The sequence below is a fragment of the Tachyglossus aculeatus genome, chromosome 10, assembly GCF_015852505.1.
Source record: "Tachyglossus aculeatus isolate mTacAcu1 chromosome 10, mTacAcu1.pri, whole genome shotgun sequence".
Classification (NCBI taxonomy): domain Eukaryota; kingdom Metazoa; phylum Chordata; class Mammalia; order Monotremata; family Tachyglossidae; genus Tachyglossus; species Tachyglossus aculeatus.
In genome coordinates this window covers 56,816,200-56,836,417 of record NC_052075.1, presented here as the reverse complement: position 1 = coordinate 56,836,417, position 20,218 = coordinate 56,816,200, and the positions used below count along the sequence as shown (strand labels likewise).

General features: G+C 53.4%; 1 protein-coding gene across 2 annotated transcripts; it reads right to left on the bottom strand.

Moving 5' to 3' along the window:
* Positions 1 to 6,183: 6,183 nt before the first annotated feature.
* On the bottom strand, positions 6,184 to 19,192 carry ZNF740 (zinc finger protein 740). 2 transcript variants are annotated; one of them, XM_038752870.1, is made up of 7 exons: positions 19,148 to 19,192; positions 10,643 to 10,954; positions 9,316 to 9,465; positions 7,738 to 7,866; positions 7,506 to 7,626; positions 7,291 to 7,409; positions 6,184 to 7,164 (listed from the first exon to the last, which is right to left on the bottom strand). In XM_038752870.1, exons 2-7 carry the CDS (start codon positions 10,649 to 10,651, stop codon positions 7,075 to 7,077), a joined length of 618 nt encoding a protein of 205 aa, XP_038608798.1. In that variant the 5' UTR covers positions 10,652 to 10,954; positions 19,148 to 19,192; the 3' UTR covers positions 6,184 to 7,074. The 2 variants fall into 2 exon arrangements, with proteins under 2 accessions (XP_038608798.1, XP_038608799.1); XM_038752871.1 differs by lacking the exon at positions 19,148 to 19,192 and adding an exon at positions 18,599 to 18,634.
* Between the last annotated feature and the right edge of the window lie 1,026 nt (positions 19,193 to 20,218).

The window sequence follows — 20,218 nt, the reverse complement described above, 5'->3', positions numbered from 1 at the left end:
GGAAGGTTGTGGGTTCTAATCCCGGCTCGGCCACCTGTCCGCTGTGTGGCCCTGGGCAAGTCACTTCACTTCTCTGGGCCTCACCTGGGGATGAAGACAACAGCCTTCTTCGCTCGGCAACACGCAGCCCATCAGGAATCTCGTTTTCTGCACATATCCTTTTACATCTACCCTGCTTAGTAAGCTAGCTCACTCAGTCGTATCAATTGAGCGCTCACTGTGCGCAGAGCACTGGACTAAGCGCTTGGGAAGTCCAAGTCGGCAACATCTGGAGACGGTCACTCATTCGTTCGGTCGTATTTATTGAGCGCTCACTGTGTGCAGAGCACTGGACTAAGCGCTTGGGAAGTCCAAGTCGGCAACATCTAGAGACGGTCATTCATTCAATCGTATTTATTGAGCGCTCACTGTGTGCAGAGCACTGGACTAAGCGCTTGGGAAGTCCAAGTCGGCAACATCTAGAGACGGTCATTCATTCGTTCGATCGTATTTATTGAGCACTCACTGTGTGCAGAGCACTGGACTAAGCGCTTGGGAAGTCCAAGTCGGCAACATCTAGAGACGGTCATTCATTCGTTCGATCGTATTTATTGAGCGCTCACTGTGTGCAGAGCACTGGACTAAGCGCTTGGGAAGTCCAAGTCGGCAACATCTAGAGACGGTCCCTACCCAACGGCGGGCTCACGGTCTAGAAGGGGGAGAACAGAAGCAGCGTGGCTCAGTGGAGAGAGCCCGGGCTTTGGAGTCAGAGGTCGTGGGTTCAAATCCCAGCTCCGCCACTTGTCAGCTGTGTGACTTTGGGCGAGTCACTTCACTTCTCTGGACCTCAGTTCCCTCAGCTGTAAAATGGGGATGAAGACTGTAAGCCCCCCATGGGACAGCCTGATTGCCTTGTAACCTCTCCAGCGCTTAGTACAGTGCACATAGTAAGTGCTTAATACCTTTATTATTATTATTATTAACAGACAACAAAACAAAACACGTGGACAGGTATCAAGTCGTCAGAACAAAAAGAATTAAAGTAAATCGATTACGGATATCTCCCCAAGTGCTCTGGGGCTGAAGGTGGGGTGAGTGGCCAACTTGTACCTCCCAAGCGCTTAGCACAGTGCTCTGCACACAGTAAGCGCTCAATAAATACGATTGATTGAAGGGTAAAGAAAATCCAGGCACAAGGGTGACGCAGAAAGGAGACGGAGCTGGAGAAACGAGGGCTTATGCAGGGAAGGTATGTTGGAAGAGATGGGATTTAAATAAGGCTTTGAAGGAGGGGAGGGTGAAGGTCTGTCATTCCTTCGTTCCGTCGTATTTATTGAGCGCTTACTGTGTGCGGAGCACTGTACTAAGCGCTTGGGAAGTACAAGTTGGCAACATAGAGAGACGGTCCCTACCCAACGACGATTGTGACACCTTTCTACCTGTTTTGTTTTGCTGCCTGTCTCCCCCTTCTAGACTGGGAGCCCGTTGTTGGTTACGGACCGTCTCGGTATGTTGCCCTCTTGTACTTCCCGAGCGCTCAGTACAGTGCTCTGCACACAGTAAGCGCTCAATAAATACGATTGAATGAAGACTGTGAATCCCACGCGGGACGGGGACCGCATCCAACCCGATTTGCTTGTGTCCACCCCCCAGCGCTTAGTACAGTGCCTGGCACACAGTAAGCGCTTAACAAATCCCACCGTTATTTTGACAATTATTATCTACTCCAGCGTTTAGCACACATTAAAACACTGCTTGTTATTACCTCCTAATACCCGGCTTCGTCCCACTTATATACGTGTGTGTGTTTGTGTGTGCGCGTATACATAATAATAATAATGGCATTTATTAAGCGCTTACTATGTGCAAAGCACTGTTCTAAGTGCTGGGGAGGTTACAAGGTGATCAGGTTGACCCATGGGGGGCTCACAGTCTTCATCCCCATTTTCCAGATGAGGGAACTGAGGCACAGAGAGGTGAAGTGACTTGCCCAAAGTCACACAGCTGACAACTGGCAGAGCTGGGATACACCTGCTAGACTGTGAGCCCGCTGTTACGTAGGGACCGTCTCTAGATGTTGCCAACTTGTACTTCCTAAGCGCTTAGTACAGTGCTCTGCACACAGTAAGCGCTCAATAAATACAATTGAATGAATGAATGATTGATGATGATGATGGCATTTATTAAGCGCTTATTATGTGCAAAGCACTGTTCTAAGCGCTGGGGAGGATACAAGATGATCAGGTTGTCCCACGGGGGGCTCACAGTCTTCCTCCCCATTTTTCAGATGAAGGAATTGAGGCCCAGAGAAGTGAAGTGACTTGTCCAAAGTCACAAAGCCGACAATCGGCAGAGCTGGGATACAGCTGAGAAGCAGCGCGGCTCAGTGGAAAGAGCCCGGGCTTTGGAGCCGGAGGTCATGGGTTCAAATCCCAGCTCCGCCAACTGTCAGCTGTGTGACTTCGGGTCACTTCACTTCTCTGTGCCTCTGTTCCCTTATCTGTAAAATGGGGATGAAGACTGTGAGCCCCCCGTGGGACAACCTGATCACCTTGTAACCTCCCCAGCGCTTAGAACAGTGCTTTGCACATAGTAAGCGCTTAACAAATGCCATTATTATTATTATTATTATTACCCCCGAAAAGGCTGGGCAACCTTGAGGCGAGAGTGGCTTTGGCGGGGGTGGGCGGGAAGGGGGAAACCCATAGAAGAGGAGTAGCAAAGCCTAATGGCTAGAGCTCGGGCCCGGGACTCAGAGCACCTGGGTTCTAATCCCGGCTCCGCCACTTGTCTGCTGGGTGACCCTGGGCAAGTGACTTCACTTCTCTGGGCCTCCGTTCCCTCATCTGTAAAAGGGGGATGGAGACAGTGAGCCCCAAGCCGGGCAGCGACTGTGCCCAACCTGATTAGCTTGTATCGACCGCAGTGCTTAGAACGGTGCTTGACACATAGTAAGCACTTGACAAATATCATTATTATTATTTTAAACATGAAATCCAATACCACTGAATGATAGTAAGCACATAGTAACGATAATAATAATGATGGTATTTGTTAAGCGCTTACTATGGGCAAAGCACTGTTCTAAGCACTGGGGGGGATACATGGTGATCAGCTTGTTCCACGTGGGGCCATAACGCTTGCTCGACACATAGCACTTAACAAATACCATTATTATTATTATTTTAAACATGAAATCCAATATCACTGAATGATAGTAAGCACATAGTAATAATAGTAATGATGGTATTTGTTAAGCCCTTACTATGTGCAAAGCACTGTTCTAAGCGCTGGGGGGGATACACGGTGATCAGGTGGTCCCACGTGGGGCTCACGATCTTAATCCCCATTTTCCAGATGAGGTAACTAAGGCACAGAGAAGTGAAGTGACTTGGCCAAAGTCACACAGCCGATAAGTGGCGGAGCTGGGATTATTCATTCAACCGTATTTATTGAGCGCTTACTGTGTGCACAGCACTGTACTAAGCGCTTGGGAAGTACAAGCTGGCAACAGATAGAGACGGTCCCTACCCGACAACGGGCTCACAGTCTAGAAGTAAGCTCATCATAGGCAGGGAACGTGTCCTCCGACTCTGCTCAGAAGCAGCGTGGCTCAGTGGAAAGAGCCCGGGCTTTGGAGTTGGGGGTCATGGGTTCGAATCCCGGACCTGCTGATTGCCAGCTGGGTGACTTTGGGCAAGTCACTTCACTTCTCTGGGCCTCAGTTCCCTCATCTGGAAAATGGGGATGAAGACTGTGAACCCCACATGGGACAACCTGATCTCCTTGTAACCTCCCCGGCGCTTAGAACAGTGCTTTGCACATAGTAAGCGCTTAATAAATGCCATCATTATTAGTATTATTATAGAATTGAACTTTCCCAAGCGTGCTCAACACTAAGCGCTCAATAAACACCATAACCATACTAAGTGCCCACATTAGTCACGGAAGTAACGCTGCACCCCATCCAAACCCAGATTCAGCGTGCGGGGAGCCCCCTCCCAAACCCACCTCTCCCCCCACCCCACCCCGACAGAGAAGTAGAGACACCAAGTAGAAAACACCCCCCACCCCGGCCTTTTATTTAAATATCCTAAATAGGTCACAGAGGAACAGACGGTACTTCCATGGTAAAAAGATACAAGTTTATAACATCTTATAAAAACTACCGTTTAAAAGGGTCCTGCGCCAGCGAGCCGGCAGCCCCCTGCCCCTCCCACCCCACCTCCCGTCCATAGCAAAATAAGTATATTAAAAAAAAGGGGGGGGGGGCGGGGAGAGGGGGCCGAGAGACACCATCAGTAGCTGAGCAGGCGTGGGCCGGGCCTGGGTCCCCGGACGCAGAGGTAGAAGGGGGTGGGATTGGGGGAATCGTGCCGCCCCCCCGAATCCTAACAGGTGGTTCCCCAAAACCTCAGCACCTGCCTCAGTGGCCCCCCCCAAGGCCGTCCTCGCTTCCCCAGGAGGCCCAGGACTGGTGGGATGGAGCCCCCCACTCCTCCCCTCGACGCCCCCAATCCCGCTTCTCGCCCGACGGGCCGAGTGAGAGCCCGCCTGGGGGGCGCGGGGGGCTGCCACCGAGGCGGGCCGATGTCGGGGAACTCCTGGGTTCACAGTACGGAAAGGTCCACGGGGGCCAACCTGGGTGGGAAGGACGGGACGGGCTGGGAGGGAAAACCCACCCCCCAAGGGTGATGGGTCTGTGAGTGTGAGAACTCCAGGGGTGATATAGATTGGGGAGGGAGAAAGAAAGAGATAACTCCAGGGTAATAGATATGTGTGTGAGAAAACTCCAGGGTGAAAGACGTGCGTGTGTGTGAGAAACAGAAAGGGAGACAGAACTTCAGGGATGGGAGTGTGTAAGTGCGTCCGAGAGAACTTCAGAGTATGTGAGAAATAGAGACAGAACTTCAGGGATGAGTCTGTGTAAGTGTGTCAGAGAGAACTTCAGAGTAGGTGAGAAATAGAGACAGAACTTCAGGGATGAGTTTGTCTAAGTGTGTCAGAGAGAACTTCAGAGTAGGTGAGAGAGAAACAGAAAGGGAGACAGAACTTCAGGGATGGGAGTGTGTAAGCGTGTCAGAGAGAACTTCAGAGTATGTGGGAAATAGAGACAGAACTTCAGGGATGAGTGTGTGGAAGTGTGTCAGAGAGAACTTCAGAGTATGTGAGAAATAGAGACAGAACTTCAGGGATGAGTTTGTGTAAGTGTGTCAGAGAGAACTTCAGAGTATGTGAGAGAGAAGCAGAAAGGGAGACAACTTCAGGGATGGGAGTGTGTAAGTGTGTCAGAGAGAACCAAAGTATGTGAGAAATAGAGACAGAACTTCAGGGATGAGTGTGTGGAAGTGTGTCAGAGAGAACTTCAGAGTATGTGAGAAATAGAAAGGGAGACAGAATTTGAGGGATGGGAGTGTGTAAGTGTGTCAGAGAACTTCAGAGTATGTGAGAGAGGAAATAGAGACAGAACTTCAGGGATGAGTGTGTGTAAGTGTGTCAGAGAGAACTTCAGAGTATGTGAGAGAGAAATAGAAAGGGAGACAGAACTTCAGGGATGGGAGCGTGTAAGTGCGTCAGAGAGGACATCAGAGTATGTGAGAGAGAAATAGAAAGGAAGAGACAGAACTTCAGGGATGGGAGTGTGTAAGTGTGTCAGAGAGAACTTCAGTGTATGTGAAAGAGAAATAGAAAGGGAGACAGAACTTCAGGGATGGGAGCGTGTAAGTGCGTCAAAGAGAACTTCAAAGTACGTGAGAGAGAAATAGAGACAGAACTTCAGGGATGAGTGTGTGTAAGTGTGTCAGAGAGAACATCAGAGTATGTGAGAGAGAAATAGAAAGGGAGACAGAACTTGAGGGATGGGAGTGTGTAAGTGTGTCAGAGAGAACTTCGGAGTATGTGAGAGAGGGAATAGAGACAGAACTTCAGGGATGAGTGTGTGTAAGTGTGTCAGAGAGAACTTCAGAGTAAAGGGTGTGTGTGTATGTGTGTGTCAGACACGGAGGGAGAGAGAGAACGCCAGATCTTTCAAGTACACCTCCGCCCCAGCTCTGAGCGGTCCCTCCCCTAACAGTGATGATAAGTAGCTCCCCGCCACCCTCCCACCCCGGGCTTCCTGGGGGGGCGGGGGGGTTCCTTGGGGACTCCCCCCGGTCCCTCCCCACCGGGCCCTCAGCAGCTTGGGTGGGCGGGGTGGGGCCAAGACACACACACACCCGATTTGGGAACGATAACAGGGTCCGGGCCCGCCACCACCCAGGCAGGTCACGCCTCCCGCGGGAGCAGGGGCAGGGGCTGCCTTTGACCTGAAGACCAGACACCGTCCCTCGACCCCCGCATCCTCAGCCGTGCCCCCGGGGTTAGGGAGCTGCTGGTTCCATCCCACGACCCCGCAAGGTGACCAGCAGTTCGCCCCGACCTCTGGTTCTGCCCACATCGGTGGCCCCGCTTAGCCCCAAGTGCCCAGGGGCGGGGAGGTGCCAACCGGGGCCCCCCTCTCCCCTCCTCGTGCCCAATTTTGACAGAAGGCACTTGGGCCGGCCTGGGCAGACCCAGTGCGACAGCCAGGCCCGGGGCCGAACCTACGTGGGACGGTGGCGGCTTCCCGGGGGGGCGCGGGTCCGGGCCCACCCTCTCCGCGAGTGTCCGGGGTCGTCTCCTCTTCCCGGGCGGCTGTGGGGCTGCGGGGGGACGGATCCCGGGCCTCAGCGGCTGTTGGGCGGCCCCGTCGCCCCCCTGCCATCCCAAGATGGGGCTCAAATTGCTTCTGGATTATTTGAAATTTAGGAAGAAACAAGAGAGGAGGACGGGGCGAAAGGGGTGGGGGGGGGGAAAGGCAAGATCCCATCCTCCCTTCCCTCCCCCTGCCCTCTTCATTTCTCCCCAGGGGTGGGGAGTCCAGGGTTCATGGCTCAGTCTTGCAGCCTCGTGGCGGTAGATCGCGGTCCGGGGAGAGGGGGGCTGGGAGGGCAGTTCCCCCTCGCCCGCTCCTCGCCCGCCGGCCCCGGGCTAGGGTGGGGGCTCGGGGTAGGAGAGGAGCCAGGGGAGGGCGGATCCGGGGGGACGCGGGCGGCCCGGTCCCGTCCGCCCCCGCGCCTAGAGGGAGAACTGGCCCTCGGGGGTCTTGGAATGGCAGCCCTGGCACATCCGCTTGTGTCTGAGCAGCCGGTCTGTGCGGGAGAAGCTCTGGGTGGGCCACGCCGAGAGACAGCGGGGAGAGAAGGCGGGAGACCGCGGTCAGCCGCCCGCCGGCCGGCGCGGCCCCCCCCGCCCGCCCGCCCGCCCGCCCCCAGGAACCGGCCCGCCGGGTACCTGCTGGCAGCGCTCACACTGGTAGGGCTTCTCCCCGCTGTGGACGCGTTTGTGGCGTTCCAGGTGGTACTTCTGGATGAAACGCATGTCGCACTCGTCACACTCGAACGGCTTCTCGCCTGCGGCGGGTGGACGGCGGGGTGACTCTCGGCGGGGCTCCCGCCCTTCGGCCCGGCCCGGCCCGCCCGCGGGGCCCCCCCCCGCCCCCGGCTCACCCGTGTGGATGAGGATGTGCCGCTTGAGGTGGTAGCTGCTGCGGAAGGCGCCGAAACAGTGCTCGCAGATGAAGTTCTTGGGATTCTTGTGCTGGAATGAGCCGTTCTGCTCCGCCACCACCTACGGAGCCGGTGTTGGGGGACGGGGGACGGCCCCCCCACGTCACCTTGAGCCGGAATCTCGGACGTCCCCCACTTCCCCGCTCCCCCCCGGGGGGTCCCGACCACCTGCCTTTTTGATGGACTTTTTCGAATGCGAGGCCTCGGCCGAGCCGCTGTCGTCCTTGCGACTCCGGGACTTGTCCTCTTTCCGGTGTCCCTGGCGGACGACGGAGGACCCTCTCTTGCCGACCGTCTCCCCCTGCCAGACACACACCGGGCCCTCTCATCATCAATCGTATTTATTGAGCGCTTACTGTGTGCAGGGCACTGTACTAAGCGCTTGGGAAGTACAAATTGGGACCGCCACCGCCTCGCCCTACCGGACGCGTGGTATCCCCGGGCACCACCCCCGCGGCCCCCCGCCTCACCCTCCCGGATCTCCCGCCGGGATCACCGTCGCCGGAGTTGTGTGAAGGAGGAGGAGGAGGAGGATCTGGAAAGAGGCTCCGGCTCTGCCTTCAGACCCAGGAAGCCTTGGGAAGGGGACTGGGATCATCCCCCAGGACCCCCGTGCCAGGGCAGTAAGGTAATAATAATAATAACGATGATGGTGTTTTTAATAATAATAATAATGGCACGTATTAAGTGCTTACTATGTGCAAAGCACTGTTCTAAGCGCTGGGGAGGTTCCAAAGTGATCAGGTTGTCCCTGGGGGGGCTCACAGTCTTAATCGCCATTTTACAGATGAGGGAACTGAGGCCCAGAGCGCTTAGTACGTGCAAAGCACTGTTCTAAGCGCTGGGGAGGCTACAAAGTGATCAGGTTGTCCCTGGGGGGGGGGGGGGGGCGCACAGTCTTAATCACCATTTTTCAGATGAGGGAACTGAGGCCCAGAGCGTTTACTATGTGCCAAGCACTGTTCTAAGCGCCAGGGGGATAGAAGGTGATCAGGTTGTCCCACGTGGGGCTCCCAGTCTTCATCCCCATTTTGCAGATGAGGGAACTGAGGCACAGAGAATAATAATAATAATAATAATGGGACTGTCTCTATATGTTGCCAATTTGTACTTCCCAAGTGCTAAGTACAGTGCTCTGCACATAGTAAGCGCTCAATAAATACGATTGATGATGATGATGATAACGGCATTTATTAAGCGCTTACTATGTGCAAAGCACTGTTCTGAACGCTGGGGAGGTTACAAGGAGATCAGGTTGTCCCACAGAGGGCTCACAGTCTTTATCCCCGTTTTTACAGATGAGGTAACTGAGGCCCAGAGAAGTGAATTGACTTGCCCAAAGTCACCCAGCTGACAATTGGCGGAGCTGGGATTTGAACCCCTGACCTCTGACTCCCAAGCCCGGGCTCTTTCCACTGAGCCACGCTGCTTCTTAAGTGCTTCCTGTGCGCTAGGCACCGGGGTAGATACAAGTTAATCAGGCTGGACGCAGTCCCCGTCCCGCGTGGGGCTCCCAGTCTTCACCCCCGTTTTCCAGATGAGGGAACCGAGGCCCAGGGAAGCCAAGTGACTTGCCCAAGGTCACAGGGCGGAGCCGGAATTAGAACCCAGGCGCTCTGCTTCCCAGGCCGAGGTCAGGCGGGAGGGAGGAAGGGGGCGTAAGGCCGCGGCCCGGGCGGTCCCTCGCCTCCCCCGGCGGGGGTGGCCGGTGCCCACCGAGTCCCGGCCCGCCCGCAGAAGACCCCCGTACCTGGCCGGAGCAGCGCAGGGCGTCGGGCCCGGGGGCGTGCTCGCCGTTCTCCGCCTGCTTGCTGGCGATCTGGCTCAGCATCATCTTCTTACTGGCGGCGGTGGGCACCAGGCTCACGCCCGCGAGGCCCGCGCAGGCCAGGAGACTCGCCTGGGGGCGGGCGGGGCGGGCGGCCGGACGGGGCGGGGGGAGAGGGTCAGCCGCCGGGCCCACCTCCGCCTCAGACCCCCCTCCTAGACTGGGAACTCCCTGTGGGCAGGCAGTGTGTCTACCACCTCTGTTCTAGTAGACTCTCCCAAGCGCTCAGTGCAGTGCTCTGCACACGGTGAGCACTCAGTAAACACCACTGATCCCTGGTTCAGAGCCTCGCTGAAGGCCCATCTCCTCCAGGAGGCCTTCCCAATCAATCAATCAATCAATCGTATTTATTGAGCGCTGTACTAAGCGCTTGGGAAGTCCAAGTTGGCAACATCTAGAGACAGTCCCTACCCAACAGCGGGCTCCCAGGCTCAGCCCCACATTTCCTCATCTCCCACTCCCTTCTGCGCCGCCCTGACTTTACCCTCCCTTCCCCCGGCAAGCCCCACACCACTTATAATAATAATAACGATGGCATTTATTAAGCGCTTACTATGTGCAAAGCGCTGTTCTAAGCGCCGGGGAGGTTACAAGGGGATCAGGTTGTCCCAAAGGGGGGCTCACAGTCTTCATCCCCATTTTCCAGAGGAGGGAACTGAGGCCCAGAGAAGTGAAGTGACTTGCCCAACACGGCGGACAAGCGGCGCAGCCGGGATTTGAACCCATGACCTCTGACTCCGAAGCCCGTGAGCCCGCTGTGGGGTAGGGACCGTCTCTAGATGTTGCCGACTTGGACTTCCCAAGCGCTTAGTCCAGTGCTCTGCACACAGTAAGCGCTCACTCAATGCGATTGATTGATTGATTGATTGATTGATTTCCACTGAGCCACGCTGCCTCGGTATTGTGCTTTCCCAAGTGCTTAGTACAGTGCTCGGCACACAGTAAGCGCTTAATAAATACAATTGACTCAGATTGGCAGCTTCGTCATGGCAGGAAAGGGGGCTCCCTCCCACAGTGCCCGGAACATTGTAAGTGTGACCATTGTAAGTGTGACCTGTCGCCCCCCATTAGGTGTGTTTGTGTGTACTCTGTCTCCCCCCCATTAGGCGTGAGTGTGTGTGTTTGTGTGTTCACTGCATCCTCCCTTCCATTGTGTCCTCACGCGTTTCCCTCCGCCCCCCGAGCCTCCCCACAGTGATCCGCGGGTCAGATGGGCTTCTCGCCGGGGGCCGAATCGCCCCCCACTCACCTGAGCCATGCTGTCGCCTCGCTTGCCGAAAGTCAGGGTTCACTAGCCCAACGCTCCTGCCGTCACCGGGTACGCGCAGCGGACGGGTCTTCAGGGATTCATTGCGACCGTCTCCCGCCACCGGCCCTCCATGTTGGCGCCTGGGGATGCCAGCCAACTTCCAGGGGGCTCCAGGCCAGGGAACGGAAGCGGGCGAGGGGAGGCGGGTGGCACAGAGTCTACAGGCAGACGCCCCCGGACTCCTCTTCTCACGCCTGCCCGATCCTCGCCCGGCCTGGGCTCCGCGATCCCTCCGGGTCCAGAGACCTGCAACTGGACATCAATCAATCAATTGATTCATTCATTCATTCCGTCAGGTTGAGTGCTACGTGCCGAGCACTGTACTAAGCGCTTGGGAGAGTACGATATGATAATAATAATGGCATTTATTAAACGCTTTCTATGTGCCAAATAAATAAATCAATTCATTCATTCAGAGGTATTTGCCTGTATACATGTATGTGCATATTTATTACTTTATTTTTATTAATTTATTTATTACTAGATTTTTTAAAAAAACTATTTTTTAAAATTTAAAATTTAATTTTATTTTTACTTGTACAGATTTACTATTTACTATTTATTTCACTTTGTTAATATGTTTTGTTTTGTTGTTTGTCTCTTCCTTCTAGACTGTGAGCCCACTGTTGGGGAGGGACCGTCTCCGTATGTTGCCAACTTGGACATCCCAAGCGCATAGTACGGTGCTCTGCACACAGTAAGCACTCAATAAATACGATTGAATGAATAAATGAACATATATATAGTATATGTATTTACTATTCTATTTATTTTATTTTGTTAATATGGTTTGTTTTGTTGTCTGTCTCCCCCTTCTAGACTGTGAGCCCACTGTTGGGTAGGGACCGTCTCTAGATGTTGCCAACTTGGACTTCCCAAGCGCTTAGTCCAGTGTTCTGCACAGTAAGCGCTCAATAAATACGACGGAATGAATGCCAAGCACTGTTCATTCAATTCAATCGTATTTATTGAGCGCTTACGGTGTGCAGAGCACTGGACTAAGCGCTTGGGAAGTACAAGTTGGCAACATATGGAGACGGTCCCTACCCAACAGCGGGCTCACACTGTTCTAAGCACTGGGGAAGTTACAAGGAGATCAGGTTGTCCCACGGGGGGCTCACAGTCCTCATCCCCATTTTACAGATGAGGGAACTGAGGCCCAGAGAAGGGAAGTGACTTTCATTCATTCATTCAATAGTATTTATTGAGCACTTACTGTGTGCAGAGCACTGTACTAAGCACTTGGGAAGTACAAGTTAGCAACATATGGAGATGGTCCCTACCCAACAGCGGGCTCACGCTGTTCTAAGCGCTGGGGAGGTTACAAGGTGATCAGGTTGTCCCACGGGGGGCTCACAGTCTTCATCCCCATTTTACAGATGAGGGAACTGAGACCCAGAGAAGTGAAGTGATTTTCATTCATTCATTCATTCAATCGCATTTATTGAGCGCTTACTGTATGCAGAGCACTGTACTAAGCGCCTGGGAAGTCCAAGTTGGCAACATCTAGAGACAGTCCCTACCCAACAGCCGGCTCAGTCTAGAAGGGGGAGACAGAGAACAAAACAAAACATATTAACAAAGTAAAATATATGGAATAGCAATTATATATACTATATATATTTTCATTCATTCATTCAATCGTATTTATTGAGCGCTTACTGTGTGCAGAGCACTGTACTAAGCGCTTGGGAAGTCCAAGTTGGCAACATCTAGAGTCGGTCCCTACCCAACAGCTGACTCACAGTCTAGAAGGGGGAGACAGACAACAAAACAAAACATATTAACAAAATGAAATAAATAGAATAGTAAATATATATATACTATATATATGTTCATTCATTCATTTGTTCAATCCTATTTATTGAGTGCTTATTGTGTGCAGAGCACTGTACTAAGCACTTGGGATGTCCAAGTTGGCAACGTATAGAGCCGGTCACTACCCAACAGCGGGCTCAGAGTCTAGAAGGGGGAGACGGACAACAGAACAAAACATATTAACAAAATAAAGTAAATAGAACAGTACATATGTACAAGTAAAATAAATGGAGTAATATGTATGTACAAACATATATACAGGTGCTGTGGGGAGGGGAAGGAAGTAGGGCCGGGGGGAGCGCCCAAAGTCACACAGCTTACAAGTGGCAGAGCCGGGATTTGAACCCGTGACTTATGACTCCAAAGCCCGGGCTCTTTCCACTGAGCCACGCTGCTTCTCTGACAATAAATAACAATAAATGGACATATTCTCTTCCCAGAAAGAGCTTACAAGCACAAGGGCTGCTGGGGCCGTCTGCGGCAAGATGGAGTAAGTAATAATAATAATAATAATGGCATTTATTCATTCATTCATTCATTCAATCGTATTTATTGAGCGCTTACTGTGTGCAGAGCACTGTACTAAGCGCTTGGGAAGTACAAGTTGGCAAGCGCTTACTGTGTGCAAAGCACTGTTCTAAGCGCTGGGGAGGTTACAAGGTGATCGAGTTGTCCCATGGGGGGCTCACAGTCTTAATCCCCATTTTACAGACGAGGGAACTGAGGCACAGAGAAGTGACTTGCCCAAAGTCACCCAGCTGACAACTGGCGGAGCCGGGATTTGAACCCATGACTTCTGACTCCAAAGCCCGGGCTCTTTCCACTTCTCTGACAATAAATAACAATAAATGGACACATTCTCTGCCCACAACGAGTTTACAGACGCAAGGGCCGCTGGGGCCGTCTGCGGCAAGATGGAGTAAATAATAATAATGATGGCATTTATTAAGCGCTTACTATGTGCAAAGCACTGTTCTAAGCGCTGTGGAGGTTACAAGGTGATCGAGTTGTCCCATGGGGGGCTCACAGTCTTAATCCCCATTTTACAGACGAGGGAACTGAGGCACAGAGAAGTGACTTGCCCAAAGTCACCCAGCTGACAACTGGCGGAGCCGGGATTTGAACCCATGACTTCTGACTCCAAAGCCCGGGCTCTTTCCACTTCTCTGACAATAAATAACAATAAACGGACACATTCTCTGCCCACAACGAGTTTACAGACGCAAGGGCCGCTGGGGCCGTCTGCGGCAAGATGGAGTAAATAATAATAATGATGGCATTTATTAAGCGCTTACTATGTGCAAAGCACTGTTCTAAGCGCTGTGGAGGTTACAAGGTGATCGAGTTGTCCCATGGGGGGCTCACAGTCTTAATCCCCATTTTACAGACGAGGGAACTGAGGCCCAGAGAAGCGTCTTGCCCAAAGTCACCCAGGTGACAACTGGCGGAGCCGGGATTTGAACCCATGACTTCTGACTCCAAAGCCAGGGCTCTTTCCACTTCTCTGACAATAAATAACAATAAATGGACACATTCTCTGCCCACAACGAGTTTACAGACGCAAGGGCCGCTGGGGCCGTCTGCGGCAAGATGGAGTAAACAATAATAATAATAATGATGGCATTTATTAAGCGCTTACTATGTGCAAAGCACTGTTCTAAGCGCTGGGGAGGTTACAAGGTGATCAGGTTGTCCCATGGGGGGCTCACAGTCTTAATCCCCATTTTACAGACGAGGGAACTGAGGCACAGAGAAGTGACTTGCCCAAAGTCATACAGCTGACAATTGGCGGAGCCGGAACTTGAACCCATGACTTCTGACTCCAAAGCCCGGGCTCTTTCCACTTCTCTGACAATAAATAACAATAAACGGACACATTCTCTGCCCACAACGAGTTTACAGACGCAAGGGCCGCTGGGGCCGTCTGCGGCAAGATGGAGTAAATAATAATAATGATGGCATTTATTAAGCGCTTACTATGTGCAAAGCACTGTTCTAAGCGCTGTGGAGGTTACAAGGTGATCGAGTTGTCCCATGGGGGGCTCACAGTCTTAATCCCCATTTTACAGACGAGGGAACTGAGGCCCAGAGAAGCGTCTTGCCCAAAGTCACCCAGGTGACAACTGGCGGAGCCGGGATTTGAACCCATGACTTCTGACTCCAAAGCCAGGGCTCTTTCCACTTCTCTGACAATAAATAACAATAAATGGACACATTCTCTGCCCACAATGAGTTTACAGACGCAAGGGCCGCTGGGGCCGTCTGCGGCAAGATGGAGTAAACAATAATAATAATAATGATGGCATTTATTAAGCGCTTACTATGTGCAAAGCACTGTTCTAAGCGCTGGGGAGGTTACAAGGTGATCAGGTTGTCCCATGGGGGGCTCACAGTCTTAATCCCCATTTTACAGACGAGGGAACTGAGGCACAGAGAAGTGACTTGCCCAAAGTCATACAGCTGACAATTGGCGGAGCCGGAACTTGAACCCATGACTTCTGACTCCAAAGCCCGGGCTCTTTCCACTTCTCTGACAATAAATAACAATAAATGGACACATTCTCTGCCCACAACGAGTTTACAGACGCAAGGGCCGCTGGGGCCGTCTGCGGCAAGATGGAGTAAATAATAATAATGATGGCATTTATTAAGCGCTTACTATGTGCAAAGCACTGTTCTAAGCGCTGTGGAGGTTACAAGGTGATCGAGTTGTCCCATGGGGGGCTCACAGTCTTAATCCCCATTTTACAGACGAGGGAACTGAGGCCCAGAGAAGCGTCTTGCCCAAAGTCACCCAGCTGACAACTGGCGGAGCCGGGATTTGAACCCATGACTTCTGACTCCAAAGCCAGGGCTCTTTCCACTTCTCTGACAATAAATAACAATAAATGGACACATTCTCTGCCCACAACGAGTTTACAGACGCAAGGGCCGCTGGGGCCGTCTGCGGCAAGATGGAGTAAACAATAATAATAATAATGATGGCATTTATTAAGCGCTTACTATGTGCAAAGCACTGTTCTAAGCGCTGGGGAGGTTACAAGGTGATCAGGTTGTCCCATGGGGGGCTCACAGTCTTAATCCCCATTTTACAGATGAGGGAACTGAGGCACAGAGAAGTGACTTGCCCAAAGTCATACAGCTGACAATTGGCGGAGCCGGAACTTGAACCCATGACTTCTGACTCCAAAGCCCAGGCTCTTTCCACTTCTCTGACAATAAATAACAATAAATGGACACATTCTCTGCCCACAGCGAGTTTACAGATGCAAGGGCCGCTGGGGCCGTCTGCGGCAAGATGGAGTAAACAATAATAATAATAATGATGGCATTTATTAAGCGCTTACTATGTGCAAAGCACTGTTCTAAGCGCTGGGGAGGTTACAAGGTGATCAGGTTGTCCCATGGGGGGCTCACAGTCTTAATCCCCATTTTACAGATGAGGGAACTGAGGCACAGAGAAGTGACTTGCCCAAAGTCATACAGCTGACAATTGGCGGAGCCGGGACTTGAACCCATGACTTCTGACTCCAAAGCCCGGGCTCTTTCCACTTCTCTGACAATAAATAACAATAAATGGACGCATTATCTGCCCACAGCGAGTTTACAGACGCAAGGGCCGCTGGGGCCGTCTGCGGCAAGATGGAGTTGGTTTATCCTGAGGGAAAAGAAATCAGGGGTGAGCCCACCACGGAAGAGGGGACGTCTGAGGACTGTGGGGTCTCCAACCCCGGACAGACACTTTCATTCATTCAATCGTATTTATTGAGCGCCTACTGTGCGCAGAGCACTGGGCTAAGAGCTTGGGGAGGACAATTCGGCAACAGAGACAATCCCTTCCCACAACGGGCTCCCAGTCTAGAAGGGAGGAGGCAGACATCGAAACAAGTAAACCGGCATCAGTAGCGTCGTTATAAATAAAAAGAATTAATAACAATAATAATATCATGATGGTGGTAGTTGGAGAAGCAGCGTGGCTCAGTGGAAAGAGCCCGGGCTTTGGAGTCAGAGGTCATGGGTTCAAATCCCGGCTCCGCCAGCTGTCGGCTGGGTGACTTTGGGCAAGTCGCTTTACTTCTCTGGGCCTCAGTTCCCTCAACTGTCAAATGGGGATGAAGACTGGGAGCCCCCCTTTGGGAAAACCTGATCACCTTGTAATCTCCCCTGCGCTTAGAACAGTGTTTTGCACATTGTAAGTGCTTAATACATGCCATTATTATTATTATTCTCTAGGCCTCAGTTCCCCCATCTGTCAAATGGGGATGAAGACTGTGAGCCCCCCGTGGGACAACCTGATCACCTAGTCACCTCCCCAGCGCTTAGAACAGTGTTTGCACAAAGTAAGCACTTAAAACATGCCATCATCATCATTACTATTATTCTCTGGGCCTCAGTTCCCTCATCTGTCAAATGGGGATGAAGACTGTGAGCCCCCGGTGGGACAACTTTATCACCTTGTCACCTCCCCAGTGTTTAGAACGGTGCTTAACACAGAGTAAGCGCTTAATATATGCCATCATCATTATTATTATTATTCTCTGGGCCTCAGTTACCTCATCTGTCAAATGGGGGTGAAGACTGTGAGCCCCCCGTGGGACAACCTGATCACCTTGTCACCTCCCCAGCGCTTAGAACAGTGCTTTGCACAGAGTAAGCGCTTAAGAAATGCCATTATTATTATTATTATTCTCTGGGCCTCAGTTCCCTCATCTGTCAAATGGGGGTGAAGACTGTGAGCCCCCCCGTGGAACAACCTGATCACCTTGTCACCTCCCCAGCGCTTAGAACAGTGCTTTGTACAGAGTAAGCGCTTAAGAAATGCCATTATTATTATTATTCTCTGGGCCTCAGTTCCCTCATCTGTCAAATGGGGGTGAAGACTGTGAGCCCCCCGTGGGACAACCTCATCACCTTGTCACTTCCCCAGCGCTTAAAACGGTGCTTTGCACATAGTAAGTGCTTAACACATGCCATCATCATTATTCTTCTCTGGGCCTCAGTTCCCTCATCTGCGAAATGGGGATGAAGAGTGTGAGCCCCCCGTGGGACAACCTGATCACCCTGTCACCTCCCCAGCGCTTAGAAAGGTGCTTTGCACAGAGTAAGCACTTAATAAATGCCATCATCATTATTATTATTATTCTCTGGGCCTCAGTTCCCTCATCTGTCAAATGGGGGTGAAGACTGTGAGCCCCCCGTGGGACAACCTCATCACCTTGTCCCCTCCCCAGCACTTAGAATGGTGCTTTGCACAGAGTAAGCGCTTAACAAATACCATTATTATTATTATTCTCTGGGCCTCAGTTCCCTCATCTGTCGAATGGGGGTGAAGACTGTGAGCTCCCCGTGGGACAAACTGATCACCTTGTCACCTCCCCAGCGCTTAGAATGGTGCTTTGCACAAAGTAAGCGCTTAACAAATACCATTATTATTATTATTCTCTGGGCCTCAGTTCCCTTATTTGCGAAATGGGGATGAAGACTGTGAGCCCCCCGTGGGCCAACCTCATCACCTTGTCACCTCCCCGGCGCTTAGAACAGTGCTTGGCACCTAGTAAGCGCTTAAGAAATGCCATTATTACTATTATTATTATTCTCTGGGCCTCAGTTCCCTCATCTGTCAAATGGGGGTGAAGACTGTGAGCCCCCCGTGGGACAACCTGATCACCCTGTCACCTCCCCAGCGCTTAAAACGGTGCTTTGCACATAGTAAGCGCTTAACACATGCCATCATCATTATTCTTCTCTGGGCCTCAGTTCCCTCATCTGCGAAATGGGGATGAAGACTGTGAGCCCCCCGTGGGCCAACCTCATCACCTTGTCACCTCCCCGGCGCTTAGAACAGTGCTTAGCACCTAGTAAGCGCTTAAGAAATGCCATTATTACTATTATTATTATTCTCTGGGCCTCAGTTCCCTCATCTGTCAAATGGGGGTGAAGACTGTGAGCCCCCCTTGGGACAACATGATCACCTTGTCACCTCCCCAGCGCTTAGAACAGTGCTTCGCGCTTAACACATGCCATTATTATTAGTCTCTGTACTTTCCATGCCTTCAATCGTGTTTATTGGGCGCTTACTGTGTGCAGGGCACTGTACTGAGCGCTTGGGAAGTCCAAGTGGGAACCATCTAGAGACGGTCCCTACCCAACAACGGGCTGGCAGGGCGGCAGGGGGATGGCCCCTTTGGCCACCGGAAGTCGGCTGTGAGGGAGCCGGCCCTCTGATTGGCCGAGCCGCTCGCACGGCGGCAGGGGGATGGCCCCGATGGCCACCGGAAGTCGCCCGTGAGGGAGCCGGCCCTGTGATTGGCCGAGCGTCCCGGGGTGGGGAAAGGGGGCGGGGCCTGTCTCCACGAACACCCGGGGAAGCCGGATGGGAAGCGCACGTGGGGGCCGCCAGGGGGGGCGCGCGAGGCCCGCCGGAGGGGGGCGCGCGCGCGTTACGTGCGCGCCCCCGAGGGCGCAGGCGGCGCGCGGTGAGGCGGGGGATGGCGCGCGCGCCTCCTCACCTCTCCCCCCCTCCCCCACAATCCCTCGGGCGCGCGCGCGCGCGCGCTCCCCCCTCCGCCCTGCGCGGCTCCGGAGTCCGTGAGGGGCCTGAGGCGCCGCCCCCGCCGCGGCTCCTACCTGCCGGGCCCGGCCTCCGCCCGCTGGGCCCGCGGCAAGTTTACAAACAGCAGCCCGGGGCCCGCTCCCCCGGAAGCGCTCCCACCCCCTCCCCTCCGCCCGGCCGTGTCCACTTCCGGCCCCGACGGAGGGACCCGCCGCGGTTGGGCTGGGAGGGGGACGGCGCCTGCGCAGTCGGGGCGGCGGCCGCCATGTTGGACGAGGGCGGGAGGAGGGGCGGGGAGCGTGCGGGAGGAGGGCTGGGAGGGGGGCGGCGCATGTGCAGTCGGGGCGGCGGCCGCCATGTTGGACGAGGGCAGGAGGAGGGACGGGTCACGTGGGGGGGCGTACGGGAGGAGGGCAGGGAGAGGGAGGGCGCCATGTTGGACGAGGGCTGGAGGAGGGCCGGGTCACGTGGGGGGAGTGTGCGTCTGCGCGTGCGGGAGGAGGGCAGGGAGAGGGAGGGCGCCTGAGCAGTCGGGGCGGCGGCCGCCATGTTGGACAAGGGCAGGAGGAGGGACGGGTCACGTGGGGGGAGCGTGCGTCTGCGCGTGCGGGAGAAGGGGAGAGAGAGAGAGAGAGAGAGAGAGAGAGAGAGAGAGAGCGAGAGAGCGCATGTGCAGTCGGGGCGGCGGCCGCCATGTTGGACGAGGGCAGGACGAGGGACTTGTCACGTGGAGGAACGTGCGTCTGCGCGTGCGCGGCCGCCGCCTCCCGCCAGGCCGTTCGCCCGACGTTCATTCATTCATTCAATCAATCGTATTTCTTGAGCGCTTATTGTGTGCAGAGCACTGTACTAAGCGCTTGGGAAGTCTAAGTTGGCAACATCTAGAGACGGTCCCTACCCAACAGCGGGCTCACAGTCTAGAAGCTGTGTGGCCTACTAGAGAGCCCAGGCCTTGGGGTCAGAAGAGCTGGGTTCTAATCCTACCTCTGCTACTTTTTTTTATGGCATCTATTAAGGGCTTACTATGTGCAAAGCACTGTTCTAAGCGCTGGGAAGGTTACAAAGTGATCGGGTTGTCCCAAGTGGGGTTCACAGTCTTCATCCCCATTTGACAGATGAGGGAACTGAGGCCCAGAGAAGTGAAG

Bases quoted from the DNA above. Each gene is read 5' to 3' on its own strand.
- ZNF740 (XM_038752870.1), bottom strand. The intron at 7,867-9,315 runs GTACGGGGGTCT...TGTGTCTGGCAG, and splicing joins CCCTGCGCTGCTCCGGCCAG to GGGGAGACGGTCGGCAAGAG. The intron at 7,410-7,505 runs GTGAGCCGGGGG...CACCCGCCGCAG, and splicing joins GCACATCCTCATCCACACGG to GCGAGAAGCCGTTCGAGTGT.